Source organism: Prorops nasuta, unplaced genomic scaffold (genome assembly GCF_024137725.1).
Source record: "Prorops nasuta isolate Cenicafe-Biocafe unplaced genomic scaffold, Cenicafe_Pnas_1.2 PNAS00002, whole genome shotgun sequence".
Lineage (NCBI taxonomy): Eukaryota > Metazoa > Arthropoda > Insecta > Hymenoptera > Bethylidae > Prorops > Prorops nasuta.
This window is the reverse complement of record NW_027116799.1, coordinates 7,151,221-7,168,680: the sequence shown is the minus strand read 5'-3', so window position 1 is coordinate 7,168,680 and position 17,460 is coordinate 7,151,221. Positions and strand designations below refer to the sequence as shown.

General features: G+C 37.3%; 4 protein-coding genes across 10 annotated transcripts; 2 read left to right on the top strand and 2 right to left on the bottom strand.

The window, feature by feature from the left end:
- Window positions 1-63: 63 nt before the first annotated feature.
- LOC136781834 (L-asparaginase) lies at window positions 64-4,843 on the top strand. Of its 2 annotated transcripts, XM_066740841.1 has the most exons (10): window positions 64-353; window positions 818-1,107; window positions 1,203-1,642; window positions 2,013-2,124; window positions 2,421-2,535; window positions 2,619-2,955; window positions 3,041-3,355; window positions 3,431-3,735; window positions 3,837-4,010; window positions 4,508-4,843. In XM_066740841.1, the coding sequence occupies exons 3-10, from the start codon at window positions 1,489-1,491 to the stop codon at window positions 4,832-4,834; spliced, it is 1,839 nt and encodes a 612-aa protein (XP_066596938.1). In that variant the 5' UTR covers window positions 64-353; window positions 818-1,107; window positions 1,203-1,488; the 3' UTR covers window positions 4,835-4,843. The 2 variants fall into 2 exon arrangements, with proteins under 2 accessions (XP_066596938.1, XP_066596945.1); XM_066740848.1 differs by lacking the exons at window positions 64-353; window positions 818-1,107 and having other exon boundaries at window positions 1,610-1,642; window positions 2,053-2,124.
- Window positions 4,844-5,172: 329 nt separating this feature from the next.
- On the bottom strand, window positions 5,173-7,641 carry LOC136781903 (uncharacterized). Of its 2 annotated transcripts, XM_066740921.1 has the most exons (5): window positions 6,991-7,641; window positions 5,962-6,081; window positions 5,677-5,857; window positions 5,446-5,620; window positions 5,173-5,343 (listed from the first exon to the last, which is right to left on the bottom strand). In XM_066740921.1, the coding sequence occupies exons 1-5, from the start codon at window positions 7,006-7,008 to the stop codon at window positions 5,187-5,189; spliced, it is 651 nt and encodes a 216-aa protein (XP_066597018.1). In that variant the 5' UTR covers window positions 7,009-7,641; the 3' UTR covers window positions 5,173-5,186. The 2 variants fall into 2 exon arrangements, with proteins under 2 accessions (XP_066597018.1, XP_066597008.1); XM_066740911.1 differs by having other exon boundaries at window positions 5,962-7,640.
- Window positions 7,642-7,678: 37 nt separating this feature from the next.
- On the top strand, window positions 7,679-8,853 carry LOC136780546 (uncharacterized). The gene is made up of 4 exons (XM_066738986.1): window positions 7,679-7,805; window positions 7,959-8,145; window positions 8,228-8,369; window positions 8,450-8,853. Exons 1-4 carry the CDS (start codon window positions 7,720-7,722, stop codon window positions 8,851-8,853), a joined length of 819 nt encoding a protein of 272 aa, XP_066595083.1. The 5' UTR covers window positions 7,679-7,719.
- On the bottom strand, window positions 8,746-17,405 carry twisted (Protein O-mannosyl-transferase 2). 5 transcript variants are annotated; one of them, XM_066740825.1, is made up of 14 exons: window positions 17,229-17,405; window positions 17,021-17,146; window positions 16,849-16,932; window positions 16,693-16,777; window positions 16,516-16,620; window positions 16,339-16,447; window positions 15,989-16,257; window positions 15,627-15,926; window positions 15,347-15,550; window positions 15,119-15,270; window positions 14,963-15,051; window positions 14,750-14,898; window positions 13,565-14,676; window positions 8,746-8,847 (listed from the first exon to the last, which is right to left on the bottom strand). In XM_066740825.1, the coding sequence occupies exons 2-13, from the start codon at window positions 17,095-17,097 to the stop codon at window positions 14,161-14,163; spliced, it is 2,139 nt and encodes a 712-aa protein (XP_066596922.1). In that variant the 5' UTR covers window positions 17,098-17,146; window positions 17,229-17,405; the 3' UTR covers window positions 8,746-8,847; window positions 13,565-14,160. The 5 variants fall into 5 exon arrangements, with proteins under 5 accessions (XP_066596922.1, XP_066596926.1, XP_066596908.1 ...); XM_066740811.1 differs by lacking the exon at window positions 8,746-8,847 and adding an exon at window positions 12,108-12,243; XM_066740819.1 differs by lacking the exon at window positions 8,746-8,847 and adding an exon at window positions 12,108-12,243 and having other exon boundaries at window positions 17,021-17,143.
- Between the last annotated feature and the right edge of the window lie 55 nt (window positions 17,406-17,460).

Sequence of the window (17,460 nt, the reverse complement as noted above, 5' to 3'; positions counted from 1 at the left end):
TAGAGGAATCTAGCAGTCAACGACTTTACAGTGAAGGCAGTCGACACAAGAAAAAGTTTGAAACACACCGTTCGAACATGCTTTCAAATTCCGCGGGAACAGAGATTCGTTTGGTATGCTATAAAATTTTATAATTATTCTCAAGCCAATATTGTCAAAGAAATCTCAATCCGAAAGTATAAATTTTTCTTTCTTTCTTTAACCTTTACTATGTATCAGACTCTTGTCAAGGTTAATGAGAAAACAACATAAATAATTGTTTAGAACAAATTCAAAAGAATTTATATTTAAAGTATATTGAAGTCAGATTTCTCAGTATTAAGATTTTCTTCTATTCATCGCTCGTAAACATAGTAAGTACAATTGGTATTATTGCATTATATCCTTCTTTCTCGTAATCCTTTGACATTTTTAGCAAATGATCAATATATAAATAGCAAAAAGTGAATTCAAAACTATAGAATATTTCAATTGCTTGCAAAGTTTCCATTACACTCTGTGTAATAAACGAAAGGTCAAAGATGAGAAAAGAATAACAAAATTTAATAAAATCTGCTTTATTGTGGAATATATAGAATGAAAATAATCTCGAACTTATATTAATCGATCTTTGTTGCTTTCTCCTTTGACCAAGCAGATTCTTCTAAAAGACGACAGATTTCTCGAATTTTTTGCCAAATTACGCCATATTCACAAAACTTGATTGAATTTGCCTTTAAAAAGGCTTTAGAGAGAAAATCTTGGAAAATTCGCCATCTTTATTTTTGTCATAATTGATAAACCAGTATAATTTAAAAATCAATATATTTCTTTTTAGACTATAAAAAAATTCAAGTACTTTATTGTACAAGTAGAGAAAAATGAAGCTTGGCTTTCGGTTGCTTTGGGAAATTATGGTCCACTGACTCTTACGCCTATGAGTTTGGCTTAAAATAGCTGAAAGTCGCGGCAGTGGTGAATCGGCGCAGAATAATTGTGTTGAAGGTGTGTCACTGCTAGAGCCGGCGACAAAAAATCTAGCCGAAAATTTGGAATAGAAAACCACGCTAGAAAAACGTGATACCTCCACCGGAGCACCCATAAAAACTGCTCAAGCGTGAGGACTCGGTATCAATAGTGCCTGTATTACATCATCCTGCAATGTAGAATCTGCGAGATTCGGAAGTTCACAATCTCGGGTAATGCAAAAACCTATGTTTTAGCTGGAAGTACACTATAATGCAAAAGTAGGCAAGTGAGTCACATTGGCTAAGTCATAAAAGTACTGGGCTTTAAATCATCGATTTTAAGAGCTACACTGGAAGCGTTTCTCCGTTTCTCGTCAGTCAGGTCAGCCGTGTCCGTCAGTCAACAGATCAGCAGGCTCTCGTGCCCCTCTCTCGCTGCAAGACACCGGGTGAAAGAAAACACAACTAACGTGACACTGCAGGACAGTTTTTTTCACAATTGTTTACACGCTGCAAGTTTTCGACTCTTTCCAACAACCTGATGAATTCGACTCGGGACAAGGTGAAAGAGCGTCGACATTCGAACTGCGTGAATGGCACATGTAAAGAAATCTCAGCCGGAAGATCCATGGAAGGCAAAGTTCTCGTTCTTTACACCGGAGGTACTATAGGGATGATTAGAAACGAGAATCAAGGTAAACTATAATTCGAGCAACTTCAAACACTCAACATTCTTATCCGAAGCTCTGCTGTCTTCATTTATCCCATTCCGTACCTTATACCACGCTTATTTACACCTGTTGAGTCAACAACAGAGAAATTCCTCCATATTTTACCACTAGATTAATTGTACATTAGAATATAATTCATTGATTTAAATTCGAACTTCTGTGTCGATTGAAGTCGAGTGCGTAGTTTTCTTTTTATTGTTATTATTATTATTAATAGGATAAAGATGTGAATTGTTATGACTCAGTCAAATTGTGGTTTCAATTACTGTATTGTCTGGTATTGTTATTCAATATTGTATACATTTGATTAAATCTTGAAACGTGGCTTTTGTAGCTCTGGTACCCTTTCCCAATGTTTTTGTGAAAAAACTCAGGCTGTATCCCCACATGCACGACCGGGAATACGCCGAAGAAACGTACGGACCAATGGGGCCCTTGGTTCTACCGTAAGTACCTATTCAAGTAAAATTCTATGGAAAAGTAAGTATACGCAGCTAAGTTACTGACAATCCGGCCGTTTGTTTTCTTACGTCCCCCAGCCTCTTCTCATCAAATATAGTAATATTTCGCAATATTTATATACTTATGACACAGTTTATCTGTATTGGTAATCGGGATCGACGTGCAATAAAATGTCCCCGAGCTGTATCTATAAGATTAATTGCAATACCAGGGTCAAGTTGATGTAAGTTTTTCAGAGTGCATCCATTGATACTAACTGGATTAATTATTTCTTCCTCAGAGTCTCGGAGAACAACAGTCGACGTGTTGTTTACAGCGTCATCGAGTATTCACCACTGTGTGATTCGAGTAATATGACTATGGATGACTGGATTAGGATAGCCAAGGACATCAAAGTAAGAGATGTTAAATTATTGAATCAACGATAAGAACAAATAACTGCTTACAAAAGTTCTCATCTCTTTTCTAATGTTTATAGCAATCTTATGAGTACTTTGATGGCTTCATCGTTCTACATGGCACAGATACTTTAAGCTACACAGCTTCCGCTTTGTCGTACATGCTGGAGGCTCTGGGAAAAATCGTGATTGTCACAGGATCGCAGGTTCCCATCTTTGAAGCTCGTAGCGACGGGATGGATAACTTCCTTACGTCTTTAATTATAGCTGCGAACTACAGTATACCGGAAGTTTGCGTTTTTTTCAATAAAAAACTAATGAGAGGAAATCGAACGATCAAGACTGCCGCATCGTCGTTCGAGGCTTTCGATTCGCCCAATTTTCCACCCCTTGCCAAAGCGGAGATTAACATCGAGGGTATTATGTATTCATTTGTTGACCATACCACTTATCTAAGTCGTGTTAAAGTTGCGAGAATCACAGAGATAAATATATTTTTCAGTCAATTATCGATTGATCTTCCGGCCGTGCAATATAGAGAAGTTCAACGTGCACTCTTCGCTTAATCGAAACGTTGGTCTTCTTAGGCTGTTTCCGGGCATCACATCGGATCTCATCAAGGCTTTCTTTCAGTCACCGATAGAGGGGGTGGTGCTACAGACTTACGGGGCGGGAAATGTTCCCGCCAACCGGAAAGATATCATGGATGAATTCCGAGCTGCCACCGAACGTGGGGTGATTATTGTAAATGTGACCCAATGTAACAGTGGAACTGTTTCTAGCCTCTACGAACCCGCGAAGCTGCTCGAGGATGCAGGTGACAATTTTTGTTGTATTATGTATAATCATATCTAATGAATTAACAAGCCTGTGTGAACTTATTTTTCTCCAGGTGTAATAATGGGATTCGACTTGACACCAGAAGCTGCTCTGACCAAGCTAGCCTATGTTCTTTCAAAGAAAGATTGGAGTATCGAGATGAAAAAGGATAGCATACAAATAAACCTGAGAGGAGAGCTTTCGAATGGAAAGGTTTCTACAATCCAGGATTTGGACCTGGTAGAGGCAGTAGCCAGTTCTTTAAGGATTTCGTCTGCCAAAGAGCTCCAAGAACTTGGTTCTATTCTATTTCCGGCCATGCTGAATGCTGCTGTTCTTAGGCGAGACGTTAAGAAATTAGAATCTTTGAAACGATGCGTGAGTCAATCTTGTAATCTTGCAATATATTGTAAGATTGTTACAATTATTCAATTATGATACTATACTTGTTTCAGTAGTTTATAAAGATCATGTTTTAGGGCGCCGACATTTCTCAGCAAAATGCTGATGGCCGTACAGCGTTGCACATAGCTTGCCGAGAGGGGGATTTAAAAATCGTGCAAAGCTTATTAAAAATGGGGGCCAGTGTGCACATACAGGATCGATTCGGTCGTACTCCGTTGACGGAAGCGATCGAAAATGACCATCACGAGGTGAATGCTCATACAGAAATACTTTATTTAAGTTTTAACGGGATCCCTCACGCCTACTTTATCGACAGTTCAAGTCAATAAACAATTAGTTTAATAAAATTCAAATGCGAAGCAAATTGACCAATCGGGCATTTGTTGGACAATGTGCCAGTCCTAACGAGTCAAACGAACTTAAAAACACTCAAATTAATTGAAAAATAACGCTGTACCATTGGGCCGCGTTCTTGAAGAGAGGTTACTTTTGGTTATTTCCGCTTCAAGAACGCGGGACAGTGGTACAGCGTTATTCTTCATCCGATTTGAGTTTTTTTAATCTCGTTTGACTCATTAGAATTGGCACCTTGTCATAAAGAAGCCCGTTTTGGCAATTTGCTTCGCATTTGACTTTTATTAAACGAAATGTTTATTGACTTGTACTGTCAGTAAAGCTCGCGTGAGGGATCCCGTTAATGTAATATAAGAAATGACATTGAGAAGTAAAATTTTTATTTTTGTAGATTATCAAGATTCTGCTTCAGTGCGGTGCCCACTTGCATGAATATGCATGTTTGATAGGAGAAAAGATGTGCGTTGCTGCTGCAACCGGAAGTGTGAGGAGGCTGAAATCATTTCAAATAGCAGGAGCAGATTTATCGGTGACTAACTTAATAGGCATGACACCACTGCATTTCGCTGCTATATACGATAAACTATCTGTGGCGATTTTCTTGCTAGAAAATGGAGCGAATGCCTCCATAACCGACAAGACGAACTGCACTCCATTCGACCTAGCAGTAATGACGAAATCTAATCGGGTTCTTGAGCATTTACGAGCTTACGAATGAACCGCAGAAGCAACGAAATATTTTATAAAATTACAATCACTCGTGGTAGTATAATTCTAACGATAAGTTTTTTGTACCTAGTATATATCGTGGCTGTGATAATTTTTATCTGTTCCCGCGTACCACAATGGACAAGCGTAGAGATTTAGAAGTTGCGCTTTGTGGTTCTCTTATGCGATGGTGGTCATGAAATAAGATTTGATTCCAGAAAAGTGAAAGTGTCACCTGTCTTTATTTATACTATAATTAAACGACAATTGTACGAGACACACCTCGCGGATCAAGTTAATTGAAACACTGTCCACATTTTAAGAATGCCCACTATCGAAATTTGACAAGTTCCAAGGCTGCGTTACGCAATGCCCAGCTGGCTCATTATGTTCTGCAGTAGTCTCGGGTTCACGGAGCAATTCTTGTAAACCGCAGAACAGTCACGTGATCCGTCACGTCCTACAAGTACAGCTTCCTCCACTGCCGTGCCATTTATAGCTTGACTAAACCATTTGTTGCTGAAACAGCAAAATATTTATGATCCAAACGAAATATTATATTAAATAAACACGAGAAGTACTAGTATGTAAGAAAATTTGTTAAAATTTAGTTAAAATTACCTGGACAAGCCATCTAAAATTTTTTCGGTGCTCGATGGATTTTCGGATCGAGCTGAAGCGGAAATCGCCGAACAGATCACATATTGCATACATGGACCAATAAAGGAACTGTGCGGAATCATGTTGCTAAAGGCTTCACTAGCGTAATCTGTCCAATCTGCCTTGCGGTTTGAACCTATAATCAAGCAGTATATGTACTACAAATCGTGTTCTCTCACTCGATTTACTTACGGTAATGCGGTTCCAAAGAGTTTGCAAAAAGAGGAGCTGTGAGGGCTGCGACTGTTGTCACTAGTCCTGCGACTCCCAATGCTTTTGTATTTATTTTGAATAATGGAGGAACACCACCGGATGAATGCTCGCTGTGAGATATAGGAATGGTGATGAACGGAACACTTACGTCCCAGTTGATCTAAGAGAATACATATATAGTACAAAAGTGTCGAAAAATAAGGATGGATCGTATTTCTTGTTACAGCAAAAACCTTAAGTCGATTTTATATTGGAAGAACTCACTTCTATGTTTCCATTTTCCGAATCAAACCCAATAATGCTGGGTCCGGAGCGTCTATCGTGGTGCGGTACTCGATTCGATTTCGATGTAAGTTTTGGCGAACCAAATTCGGCCCAGGCACACTGTAGAAAAAATAGTAATGAAACAACAATAACTTTGCTCGATGATAACTCCATGTTTGCACGGTAGAAAATGAAGCCGAGCTACCCCGGTACTAGCCTATTATATATAGTGTATGTATTATACTATGCTTCTATCCACCCTCCCAAATAGGAAATTCTGTTTTTTATGCGGAATTAACGAGTTACCGTAAATTACTGACAAAATAGATTAAGCTACTAATTAGATTTTTGCGCTGTGGCATTTTCACCTGTCCCTCGGAAACTACCGGCATTTTTCAAGATGGAGGAGAAACTCTCCAAGAGTCTCATTAGACTTAACAACAATAGATACTAATCATTAAGCTATTTTTCTTTTAAATTCATAGAAATTTGTAAATTATTGCACATTTAAATTATACTATATATACTTATGCGCAGAATGTTATATATTAGTATAAATAATTGTTTTATTTACTGATCTTACACTGTATTTTTATAGTATATTTATAGCACTCTATTTTTGTAATTGTGCTGAAATTTCTTGCTGTTTTCATTCGTCATAAAAATGATCGACGTCATTTTCTCGATACTTATAGAAGGTAGTTGCGGTCTATGTATGTTAATTTATCGAATTGTTACTTTATTAGTGCGATGCGATGCACGATGCTCAGTGTGCACGGCGAACTTTCCTAAAATTTTCTCGATCAGCGTGCAGAACGAGTTCCTGCAGTTCTAGCGAAGATTGATCGACAATTTTTCAAGACTTCTCGTCAATTCAGGAAATTTTTCATGCTTCCTCGTTACTCGTATTAATACGGATACTGCTTTCCTTGACGTAATTATAAATAAAACTAAAAATAACTGAGATGCAGATTTCAGTGTTCAAAAAAACTGGCTGTTAACGCGGAGAGAACAAGTGGAGAAATTTACCAAATTAACGCGTTCCATCTGCGCCTGGCTGCGGCGCTTAATTCTCCCCTGCCCTGGCCAATGTGATTTCACACGCGTTAACTTTATTAATAAGCCGTAAGCATTAAATCGGTCCAAACAATGTTACAGCAGCAAGTACTTCATTAAGGACACCCGGCAAGAACAATTGACTGCGTCTTTATCAAAAAATTAATCATATGTAGAAGCAAGTAAGTAAATGAAAATATCTAAGAAAAATAATGGAATGTTGAATAGCGAAGTGATTGGGCAAGAAGGAGCGAAGATATGGGAGCAGGGGGGTAAGTTTCGAGATGAGGGCGGGCGATTGCGACAAGCAGAGAAAGGAAGAAGAGAAGAAGGAGGGATAGAGGAATTATTTCAGGATGGGTCATCTTCTTGGAGGGCACGGGCAGGGGCCGCAATACCGCGAAACGATGACAATACTAAGCGCTTGAGACAATGCTGGACGAGTTCGGTATGCCCGGAGGGGCAGCGTCACGCATCGTGATAAACGTCCCATGGAAATCTAACAATGAAAGCGAAACCACCGAGTCCAATTATGTCCATGGTTTGTCCCGAGATCAGCAGAGTAGGTAAGCCTATATATGCAGGACTCGCATCTTCACATGCTCAGTTATTCGCGAAATTCCTCCACGAAATATCGAGACTCTTCAGCAAAGTCGACTACGTTTTCTTCCATCGTTTCATCAGTGACCTTTGACCTTCGAGATGTGGAGAACGAAGAATCTCCAAATCTGCCTCGTCTTCTTCCTCATCGCGTCGGCGCATTGCGGACCTAAATACGATGATGGAGGGTGAGTGGTTTTCGAAAAGCTTAATTATGACCTGTACAGTTAGCACAGAGCATCATCCGTGATAGTGTGTTCTCTTTAAACGTAAAAATGCAAGCACAAAAGTCCCTCCATGTTGCTTTGGCTTACATATTTGTCTGGGTGATCCTTCGTCAGGTTCCTGCCAAGCTCGTTGACTTACTTGGAGAAGACAAAGGCGTCCAAAGCTGAGGACCAGGTTGCAATGGCGTCTCAGGTGGAGCAAAATGGACCAGCAAGGAGAGTGGAAACGGAAACGAACGATATTACCGATAGAAGCCAGGAGCCTCGCTTTGGCTTCACTAATATTGGAGCTGCAGGATCTGTAAGAAAATTGCAAATCTAATTATATTGTTTACATGTAAACTTTATTAATACAAAAAATATATATAATACGGTGTGTACAGGGTTACGGTGTCTCACCCTATCAACCAGCCAATATAGACCTTGGTGGTCTTCTTCTTGGAGCTATCATCGGTGTCGGTTCCATTCTCATAATTCCCAAGTTACTCTACGTGCTCTCTGGTTCCTACGGAGCATATGCGAGAAGTAAATTGATTAATTTGTTAAATTATTAAATGCGTTGAGTTGTAGCTGCTATTGTGATTGTATTCATGGACGAATTTTAGGTGATGATAATGGATTTGCTCAGACAATGACGAAATTAGACGATGCGTTGGCTCGTCACGGTATTGACACAACATCCTGTATGCAGAGAGCGGTCTGCACTTATTCCCAGCAGGCAGCAGCTGCTGTCAGACTCGCCGACGATGCCAAAGAGGAGGAAAAAGCAACTTCCTTTGATAGGATGGTCGACGCCATTACGAATAATCAAGTTTTCCGTACAGCGATGCAAGGAACAGCTATCCAAGAAGCCGTTGAGGCTGGCAGAGCAGGCAGAAATTGTTCCAGAGCTTATCAACATTGTGGATTCTCTATGGAAACCATTTTGACTCTCATCTCCAATATCGTATCTGCCACTACTTCCGCCAATACTCGCGCACCTACACTCACAACCTCGCCCGCCCTGTAAAATTTCATAGAAAAAAATATATTATATTTGTTATACATATATTAAAGAGGCCTGCATATTTTCTTTATATCCTTTAACCTTGTATATGTACTATATAAACTAAATTTTTTAACTCAATTATTACACATAAACATAGTATATCACTAGAGACTAGATCGTTGTGCTTTGGAAAAAAAAACAGATTGGATGTGATAAAACTGCTTTTATTGCCATTGTAAAATTAAATCTCACTTTACATTAGTGAGATATGTCTGTTGATCAAAGTTTTTATTACTGCGTTTTGTGAATATTTATAACGCTGTAATAATTAAGGGCCAGCCTTGTATTCTTTGAGACCTCTCTATGAGATACGCAGTTCTTTGTTACAGACTTATTTCTAATACTTATCGATAATATCTAGGACGTTTCTCAGAGAAGCTCGTACTCAAAATTCTTTAGTTTTACACTTTTTAACGAGGGTGGGAGGGATGAGCCACAGAGGCATAAGTAAAAGTGAATCTCCTGTTGCGTGAAATGACAAGACTAATGTTCTTCTACACTTTCACATGCAGTGACAACTTTCTTTTACACAGGAAATTTAATATGATTCAATCGCGAGAGGAGAATGAAAACATTCTCAAACTTGAATCCGCAACATGTGTACATCTATCAACTTGTACAATTTAAAAGAATAGTAATTTCTACGAAGACTTCTGGAGAAAGACTCAAGCCCTTCACTGTTGACATTATTTCATGTACTGACGTTTGGGTAATAACAATACAACGCCAATTGCAACACACACGTGCCACAAACTGTGAATGATGTAGTAGTTTCTGCGAGTTTGCAGAAAAGCGTAGCATATCAAGCCTAAGAAAACCAAAAATAGACCAGCTGGTAAACGGATGTTTCTGAAGAAAAAATGAATTATATTAAGATAAATTGATTATGTTTAAATTATTTGAAAAAGTAGACAAAAAAGCAATATAAACAATAGAAAAGATTACCTGTAAGGATGGGAGGGATAATTAAGAGTTCTTCTGGACCTGCAGGTCATTCCCCAAGATAATCCGATTAAAGTCGTGCCAGTGATGGCCGGTAGAAGAAAAACCCAAAGAGCAGTTCGGTCCATTTCCGCTCCCATTGCCAAAATCACAGCACCGGCAATTTGGCAGAATGCGGTGAGCCTTGGGCCGAAGGACGCCATTGCTACCAAGGTCACCCAGATTGACAAAAGTGCATTGAAAAAATCGCAAAACTGTAAAACACTCAATTTCATAATGCAGACACCGTATAGGTCCTCCCCAGCTTCGCAGGCGTGGTAAAACGTGGAGAAAAACATCACTGCGGCATAAACAATCGCTTCTGTGTAATATTTACGACGAAATGCCACGTATATAGAAGCTGCAAAAAATATTAATTTTTATATAATACAATTTGAATGTAGATCGATAAAGCATAACATATATATATCACTGGTAGGTTTCCTCATCAATACCTATGAAGGCAATATTGCTAAAAGTGAGCAAGAAGAGTCTGACGATAATTGCAGCTTTGTTGAGTACGTAGGTATCATCGGCACAATCGAATCCTCGATAGCCCCCATTACAATGACAGGCAGAAAACACGATTCCTCCACTCATGTAGTGAACACACTTGCCCCAAGAGTTACATTGGCCTTCTATGCACGGCCAGGAAGCTACGATAGCCTCCACTCGACCGAAAGTCGCATTCATGCAGCTGCAATTTTCACATACAGTCTCGTTCAGACATTTCTCCACACACTCGCAGTCTTTCTCTATGTTGAAAGCTCTCAGGCTGATATGCCAAGTTCCTGGTTCAGGATAGGGGATATGTACATAAGTAGGATCCGTGCTGTTCACGTAAACATCCGGTAAAGTTGTATTTGTCGCTCGGATGCAACTTCCGGTTTTAGAGATATTCGAGTGGTAGCCTAAAAATTTAAAATTGCATTAGTCAGAGTATTTTTTTTTTGCTTTGAGTTGGACCAACCTAGAGAGGTACAAGCAATAACTATGATATTTTTTTTCTCTTCGCCATCTGCTAACTTTAAACCGACAGTAATGCTTCCACCAACATCGTAAATTCTGTTTATCTCAAATCTGAGAACGGTGAGAGAGTTGGTAGTTAAATTAATTGGCGGTGGTTCAGTCTCGTTGCCAGGCAAATAATCGAAGTCAACGGTGAAAAATTCCGGCAATACTCTTCTAAACAGATTCGTAACTACCACGTTGTCTCCGTCGGATCTAAAAAATGATAGAATTTCTCATTTGATAAGCTCAAAATATTTAATGATGAGGCTTTACTTTTGCTGTTTCGGTGGATCCAATAATTGAATAGTAACATTGGTGGCTTCTCCCGAGATTAAGCGTAATATCACATAGTGAAAGGTATCTGCGTAAGGTTTGAACGGTATAATTGTGTCCTGTGTGGAGTTAATTATCTCACTGGCGAGATTATCCTGGGCAGTAATGTGGACAGAAAGTTTGCAATCCTCGCAGGATGATTTTACGGTGAATTCTCGATGCTCGTGATCCTTCGAGAGTAAAAGTTGCAATACAAAAGATCTGTCTGTATTGTTCAACGGCGCCAAGTATTTGCTGTTATTGTCCATTAAAACTGTTCTCGAGGATTTTTCAACTGATAATTCTGCTTCTAAAACTGTGTCACAAGATGCCCCAAGACCTGCAAAAATTTGTCCATTTATTTTAAAATAAATTAATTCCTTACATTTATTTCCCCTTAGCTTGGTTTCACGTATATAATTTTTTTTAAGTATTGATTTATATTTTACCCTGTTGTTTGATTTTATCAGCATCAGGATCCTTCCAAGCACGAAATGCAATAGCATACCAATCACCAGGTGGCGGGGCAATAATTCGTATAATATTACTGTCTCCACTGCTCTCCATACTTAAGTTCAAATATTGTCTCCTCCCTCTCATAAGTTTTGCCCCGACCTTTGATCCATCCGGATTAACCAGGGGCAAACTTCCAGATTTCACAAATACGGAAACATCCCTCGGCGAACAGTTACCTATTCCTCCAGTTTTTTCCTCTTTCACTGTAAACCTGTAAAAATATTCAATTTTACACACAATCGAAATTTCCTTGAAAATTTTTCTTTAATTTGCATTTTCTTACTTGAATTCCGCAACTGCGGTGCATATCGGAACGTTGAAGTGTACAATTGAAATTTCTCCATAAGCATGAAAATCTTGCAGAACGTTTGTAGGATGCTGAGAAATTTTCACCAGTTTTTCGCAGAGTACCCATTGCACAAGACAATTTGAAATCAGCAAAAGCAGAAAAATACTCCTTCGCATATTTCAGTGAAACTCGCATAAGGCGAAACTTGGCGATTTTTAAAGGCCTCTCTTTTCAAGTTAAATCTATAAAATAAATTTACATTATTACTCTAATATATAAAAGTGATATTATTCAATAACAATCTGTCGGATATAGATATTTATACAGAGCTTGGCTTCAATGAACTCGACGAGGTCACGGAAAGATCTGAGTGACGCAACTGATGGTCAAATGACCCTGATTCTCCAACTAATTCACACTTCCTGCCATTATAAGATGCTCTTCCATAAGTGGTATACATATAAACTACACTATGCGCTGCTCCTCATTTGAAAATAGACTAAAAATAATGACTGCTACAATAGCTAGTGTAGAATAAAACTCATTTATTCGTAATTTGTTGTATAACATGATTGATCATTTTTTCAAACTCCCATTCATGTTACACAAGCCAATTATCAAGTCACTAGTCTTTAGCTACCATGCTGTATTGATTAAAGGATCTAACATAATTAGAGCCGGTTTTTCGCTTATGCGAATTATATCTCTTACGACAAAATAAATTACAAAATCAATGATGTGTAACAATGAAGCAATATAAACTAATCATAAAAACGTATAATTTTCAAAATAGAAAAGCTAGTAGTGTTAGTTTGTATTTTTTGTCTGTAAGGCTTCCTGTGCTTGTGTGGAAAATCTACAAGCGCTCTTATAGCACGAGGAAGGGCAATGTTTTTGAGAAGGCTAGTTGAGATTGACCGAGCCGGCTCAATCGAGATACACATTCACGCCTTTTCTCTCGTGTATGAAGTCCAATTTTATACCATGTTCTGGCGCGATCGTTACTTCCGGTACGCTACAAACACGACAAAGGTGCAAAACTTGTTATGTTTACAAAATAATACTCGACATTTTTGGTTGAAAAACGACGTGGGCACTTAACTGGCATCTCACGACACAAGCACGACTAGTACATCACCAGTTGAGAAACCATCAGGGCGATATAAGCTTACAACAAAGTGACGTTTATAATGGTACAATTTTTTCATTCGAATACAAAAATCACAAATTACATATCTTTCTCGTACGAGCTCCAATTCTATTCTGAGAAGAAAAAAATTGAAAAGCAAAATAAAACCTAGTAAGCTAGAGCCGATCGATCGAATTATCTCAATACGAATCAACGTTGACACATGATAACGTCGTGATAATCGATAAGGAACTTAACAGTGATGTTTCTAAAAAAGTGTAGAACATAGATAATGATCCAGTAAATAATTCATACATTTTGAATGGGAATCGACGAGAAAAATATGTAGTTAACGAGAACGTTATTACAATATTATGTTTAAAAAGAATAGTGCGAGATTCATACGTGTATGTGTGCCGTGTGTGCATACGCACCATTGAAATTATTCAATTTCTGTATTAATGAAGATTGTCTCATTTCTTTCGTTGATTTTTAACCATCGTTCGCTGAGTTTCTTATTGATCGCATTAGCTATTGCACTGCGCAATGTTGAACCGTCGTCTCGTGGTATCCGACTCTGCCATCGACGCTCACTGAGATTTCTGTAGTGATTTCCCAACCGAGAACCGTCGGGTAATGCTGAACAGTGTCATTTTCGCCACCGGACGTAACAATGATCCATGGAAGGCGTCACTTTGTTCAAATCGCTTCCCAACACGTGGCTCGGACAGCTGTGAACTGATAACTACCCCCCCCCCCCTCCGCCCTCAACTCTCCCTCTTCCCTATTATTCTCTTTATCAAGCTCATCTACCTAAACAACTTATCATTATAATATGTAGTAATAATGATGCTCATTGAGTTTCATGTTTCACTATATTTACGTAAAAGTCTTTCTTCGATATAAAAATAATTTATAAAAATAATTTATATAAATAATCTAAAAACTAACAGAGTATTACAAATTGCTGTATTTGTGACACGATGAATTATAGTAAGTTTAACGACCAATTGTTCATAGTAATTAATAGCTAAAACTCCCAGGAATCCATCCATCTGAGGGAATGAAGTGGACTTGTTGGGTCCAGGGCTAGAGGTCCGTTCATTCCATAAGACAGTGGAGAAAATAAGTAGAAGCTGTAAACTGTGACAGATATGACTGTCCCAATTATCATATGATAAATAGTATTTCCTATCCTGTTAGGAAGCAACGTGATTATACTATCAAGAATGAAGTCTAGTGTGATTCCAGTTAACATTGAGCTATAAATTAAAGCTGGGAAATAATGATGGAAGTATAAAATTCTTGTCATTGTCCAAAATGGTGCATAGTGCAAGAACCAGCCGACAAATAGCCACTTTCCGGCATGCATGATTTTTTCTCGTTGTTTCAATACTATAGGGCTCTCTGTGCATCCTCGTTTCTCTCGCACACAAGCATGAATGTAAATAAATATGAATATTGCCAGAAACACAATATTTCCCCACCATATTATAGGATTGCCGAGTAAATAAATTCTTTCATTGTTCCCAGAGAAGAATTGACCCTAAAATTAATTTAAATGATTGTTTTAGTTTATTCGTTTTTCTTGTGATTAAAACATATTGTAATTTATTTACTCTATAATTTATTGGCCACTGCCATGGGCGTGAAGACACTTCACCCTCTTTAACTTTCAAATCTGCATTTCCTTGCACCATAACAGCATGCGATTCCAAAAATCTTGCCAGAAATCCAGGAGCATAAATTTTAAAACTAACATTCGGCACTAAAATAAATACTATTATTGTACAAAATTCTAATTGATTGGTTAATTAGTTTTTCATAATTACATTTAGCATAATTGTTGTCTTCTATATTCCACAAAGCATTCTTATCTCTCATATTAGGATTACAAGAAACTTCTTGCTGATTGAATCCCCTGTAAATATTAATTATTTATATCTTCTTAAGACAAGTTACAGTGAGTAAAAACTAATGTACCGAACCATTTGGGTAAAGTCTTTCCGCTGCACGTTAATACGCAATGATGCAAATAATGCACAAATTTTAATTTACTTGTTACTGTCTCAACTACATCACCTTCTCCTCCGTTTGATATAACAATTTTCCAAACGTCATTAGCGTCGCCAGTACCGTTCTAAAAAATTATATTTTTTTTATAATAATAAAAAGATCTTGTTTTTATATTGAAAAAGATTGATAAATAGTTCTACCTCTCCATAGCCAGTAACTTGATAATGTTTTTTGGAAATTGGTGCAATTTCTTTGTGAGAATGTAAATTTCTTCGTGTGATAACATGCTCCAAGCGAATTAAATCACCATGCTTCACTAATACAGGCTCAGGTGGTATTTCATCAGTGTCAAACTTTTTTACCAACCATAAATTATTGTCATCCTTGTGTGAATATGTTGTAATCTAAACAACATGGGAGGACCTTGTTATCTAACAAATCAAAATAATTGGTAGCTTTAAAAAATAAATTATTATTCACCTGTTGTTGCTTAGCACCAACACCTTCTGGATAGATGTGCCAATGAGAATGTAAATAACCACCACCAGTACGGTGATTTTTTAATGTAATTGTAGCACCATAAGATAACTGCCTTGGCATAGTCGCATTGTACAAAGAATTACCTTCAAGGAGAGATTGAAACTCAGAACTATAAAACCCATCTCCACTTCCACTTTTGTTTAGAACACTCAGATGTATATAAAAAAATGTCATATAGAGCAAAATTGGCAGAATTATTAAGCAAAAGCATCTGGCAAGTAGATGCTTTCCCACATAAGACTGAAATAATATACTTCTTAAATAAAATGCTTGAAGTTTTAACCAAATGTACTATTACTTACAATAGGTTTTGATAGGTCTCCTAGTTCCCTCCATAATTCATAAATTGTAAAAAATCCTACGAGAAGCACAACAAAGAGTCCAACAAATTTAACACTCATTGTACATGCTAAAGAAGCACCTGTAAATGATAACCAACCCCACCATTTTAAGGAAAATGGTTCATACTTTAGTGATTCGACATGAGTCATTCCCCAAGTTGCACACATCATAAAGCACAAAAGTATAGGATCCAGCAATATATACTGATTCAGCGTCAGAAGTCCAATATCTGTAAAATATTAGCCATAATAGAAGCTAATGTAACACGAGTATAGAAAATGTTGCTTAATAATAATATTAAAATACATACCACATAAAACAAACATTGCAGCGAAACCAGCCGATTTAAGAGATTTAGTCAAATCCCATACAATTAGGTAAGACAGTGGAACAATTGTTGCTCCCAAAAATGTACAGAACTATGAATTGAACACAATTATTATAACCAATAAATTTTTTTTTAATAAAGAAAGGTTTTTTTTCTTACCAATCTCATTCCCTCATATGGAACATTTTCAAATTTATCTCCAGGCTTTTCAAAAGGAAATGTTCCATCATATCCAGTCAAATAGCCGGATAGAGCAATCAGCATCTAAAAATTTCTATACAATATATATACATATGTAAATTAACAGCATTAATTTAAAAAAATCTACAAATTTACCTTCCCAAGTGGTGGATGCACATCAAAGAAAAATGTTCTATTGATGTACCAGCTTCCCATTTTACCAAAATGTGTTTCATCCCAACTAAAGATAAAAATAGTTATTTATTGTAAAATTAAAGCTATGGTTTTTAAATATTGAATTATCAATTTTACCAGATATGTTTAGGCTCTGTAACCTTATAAAATCTCGTACCGATTGTGAGAATAATTATTATTCCAAAGACCAGCCACCAATTCCTAAAATACATGTATAAACATAAATATCAATGAAAATATTATCTCTTGTCAACCCTTAATGTTATTATTATAAAATCATGATACTAACGATTTTTTTTCATTTATCTTAATACTTTCTCCAGACGGTTTTACGTTTTTCAACTCTTTCTTTATTGTACTTGTCATTCTTATGTTATTGTTTTTTTTTTCTTATAAATGTGACAGTGAAGACCTGCTGCAATATTTGTGATTAAAAAAATTACTAAATTACACCAATTATACTACAAAATTTTGAGAATAAAGTGAAAATGTGTTACCTAAGGAAACTGTGTGGATAATAAACAAATTTCTACATTTTATAGCGGTTCTAAACTCCTAAACGACCTAAACCAATGGCCAGTGAGTAGCGGTATCGGCTCAACACAACGCCACACACTGCTACACACTCACACACCATCGTTTGGATTCTTTTAATTCTTATATGTATTTTTGTATATGCAGTATATCAGTATTATGTAGAGAATGGAATGTGAAATGGGCGAAATAGAC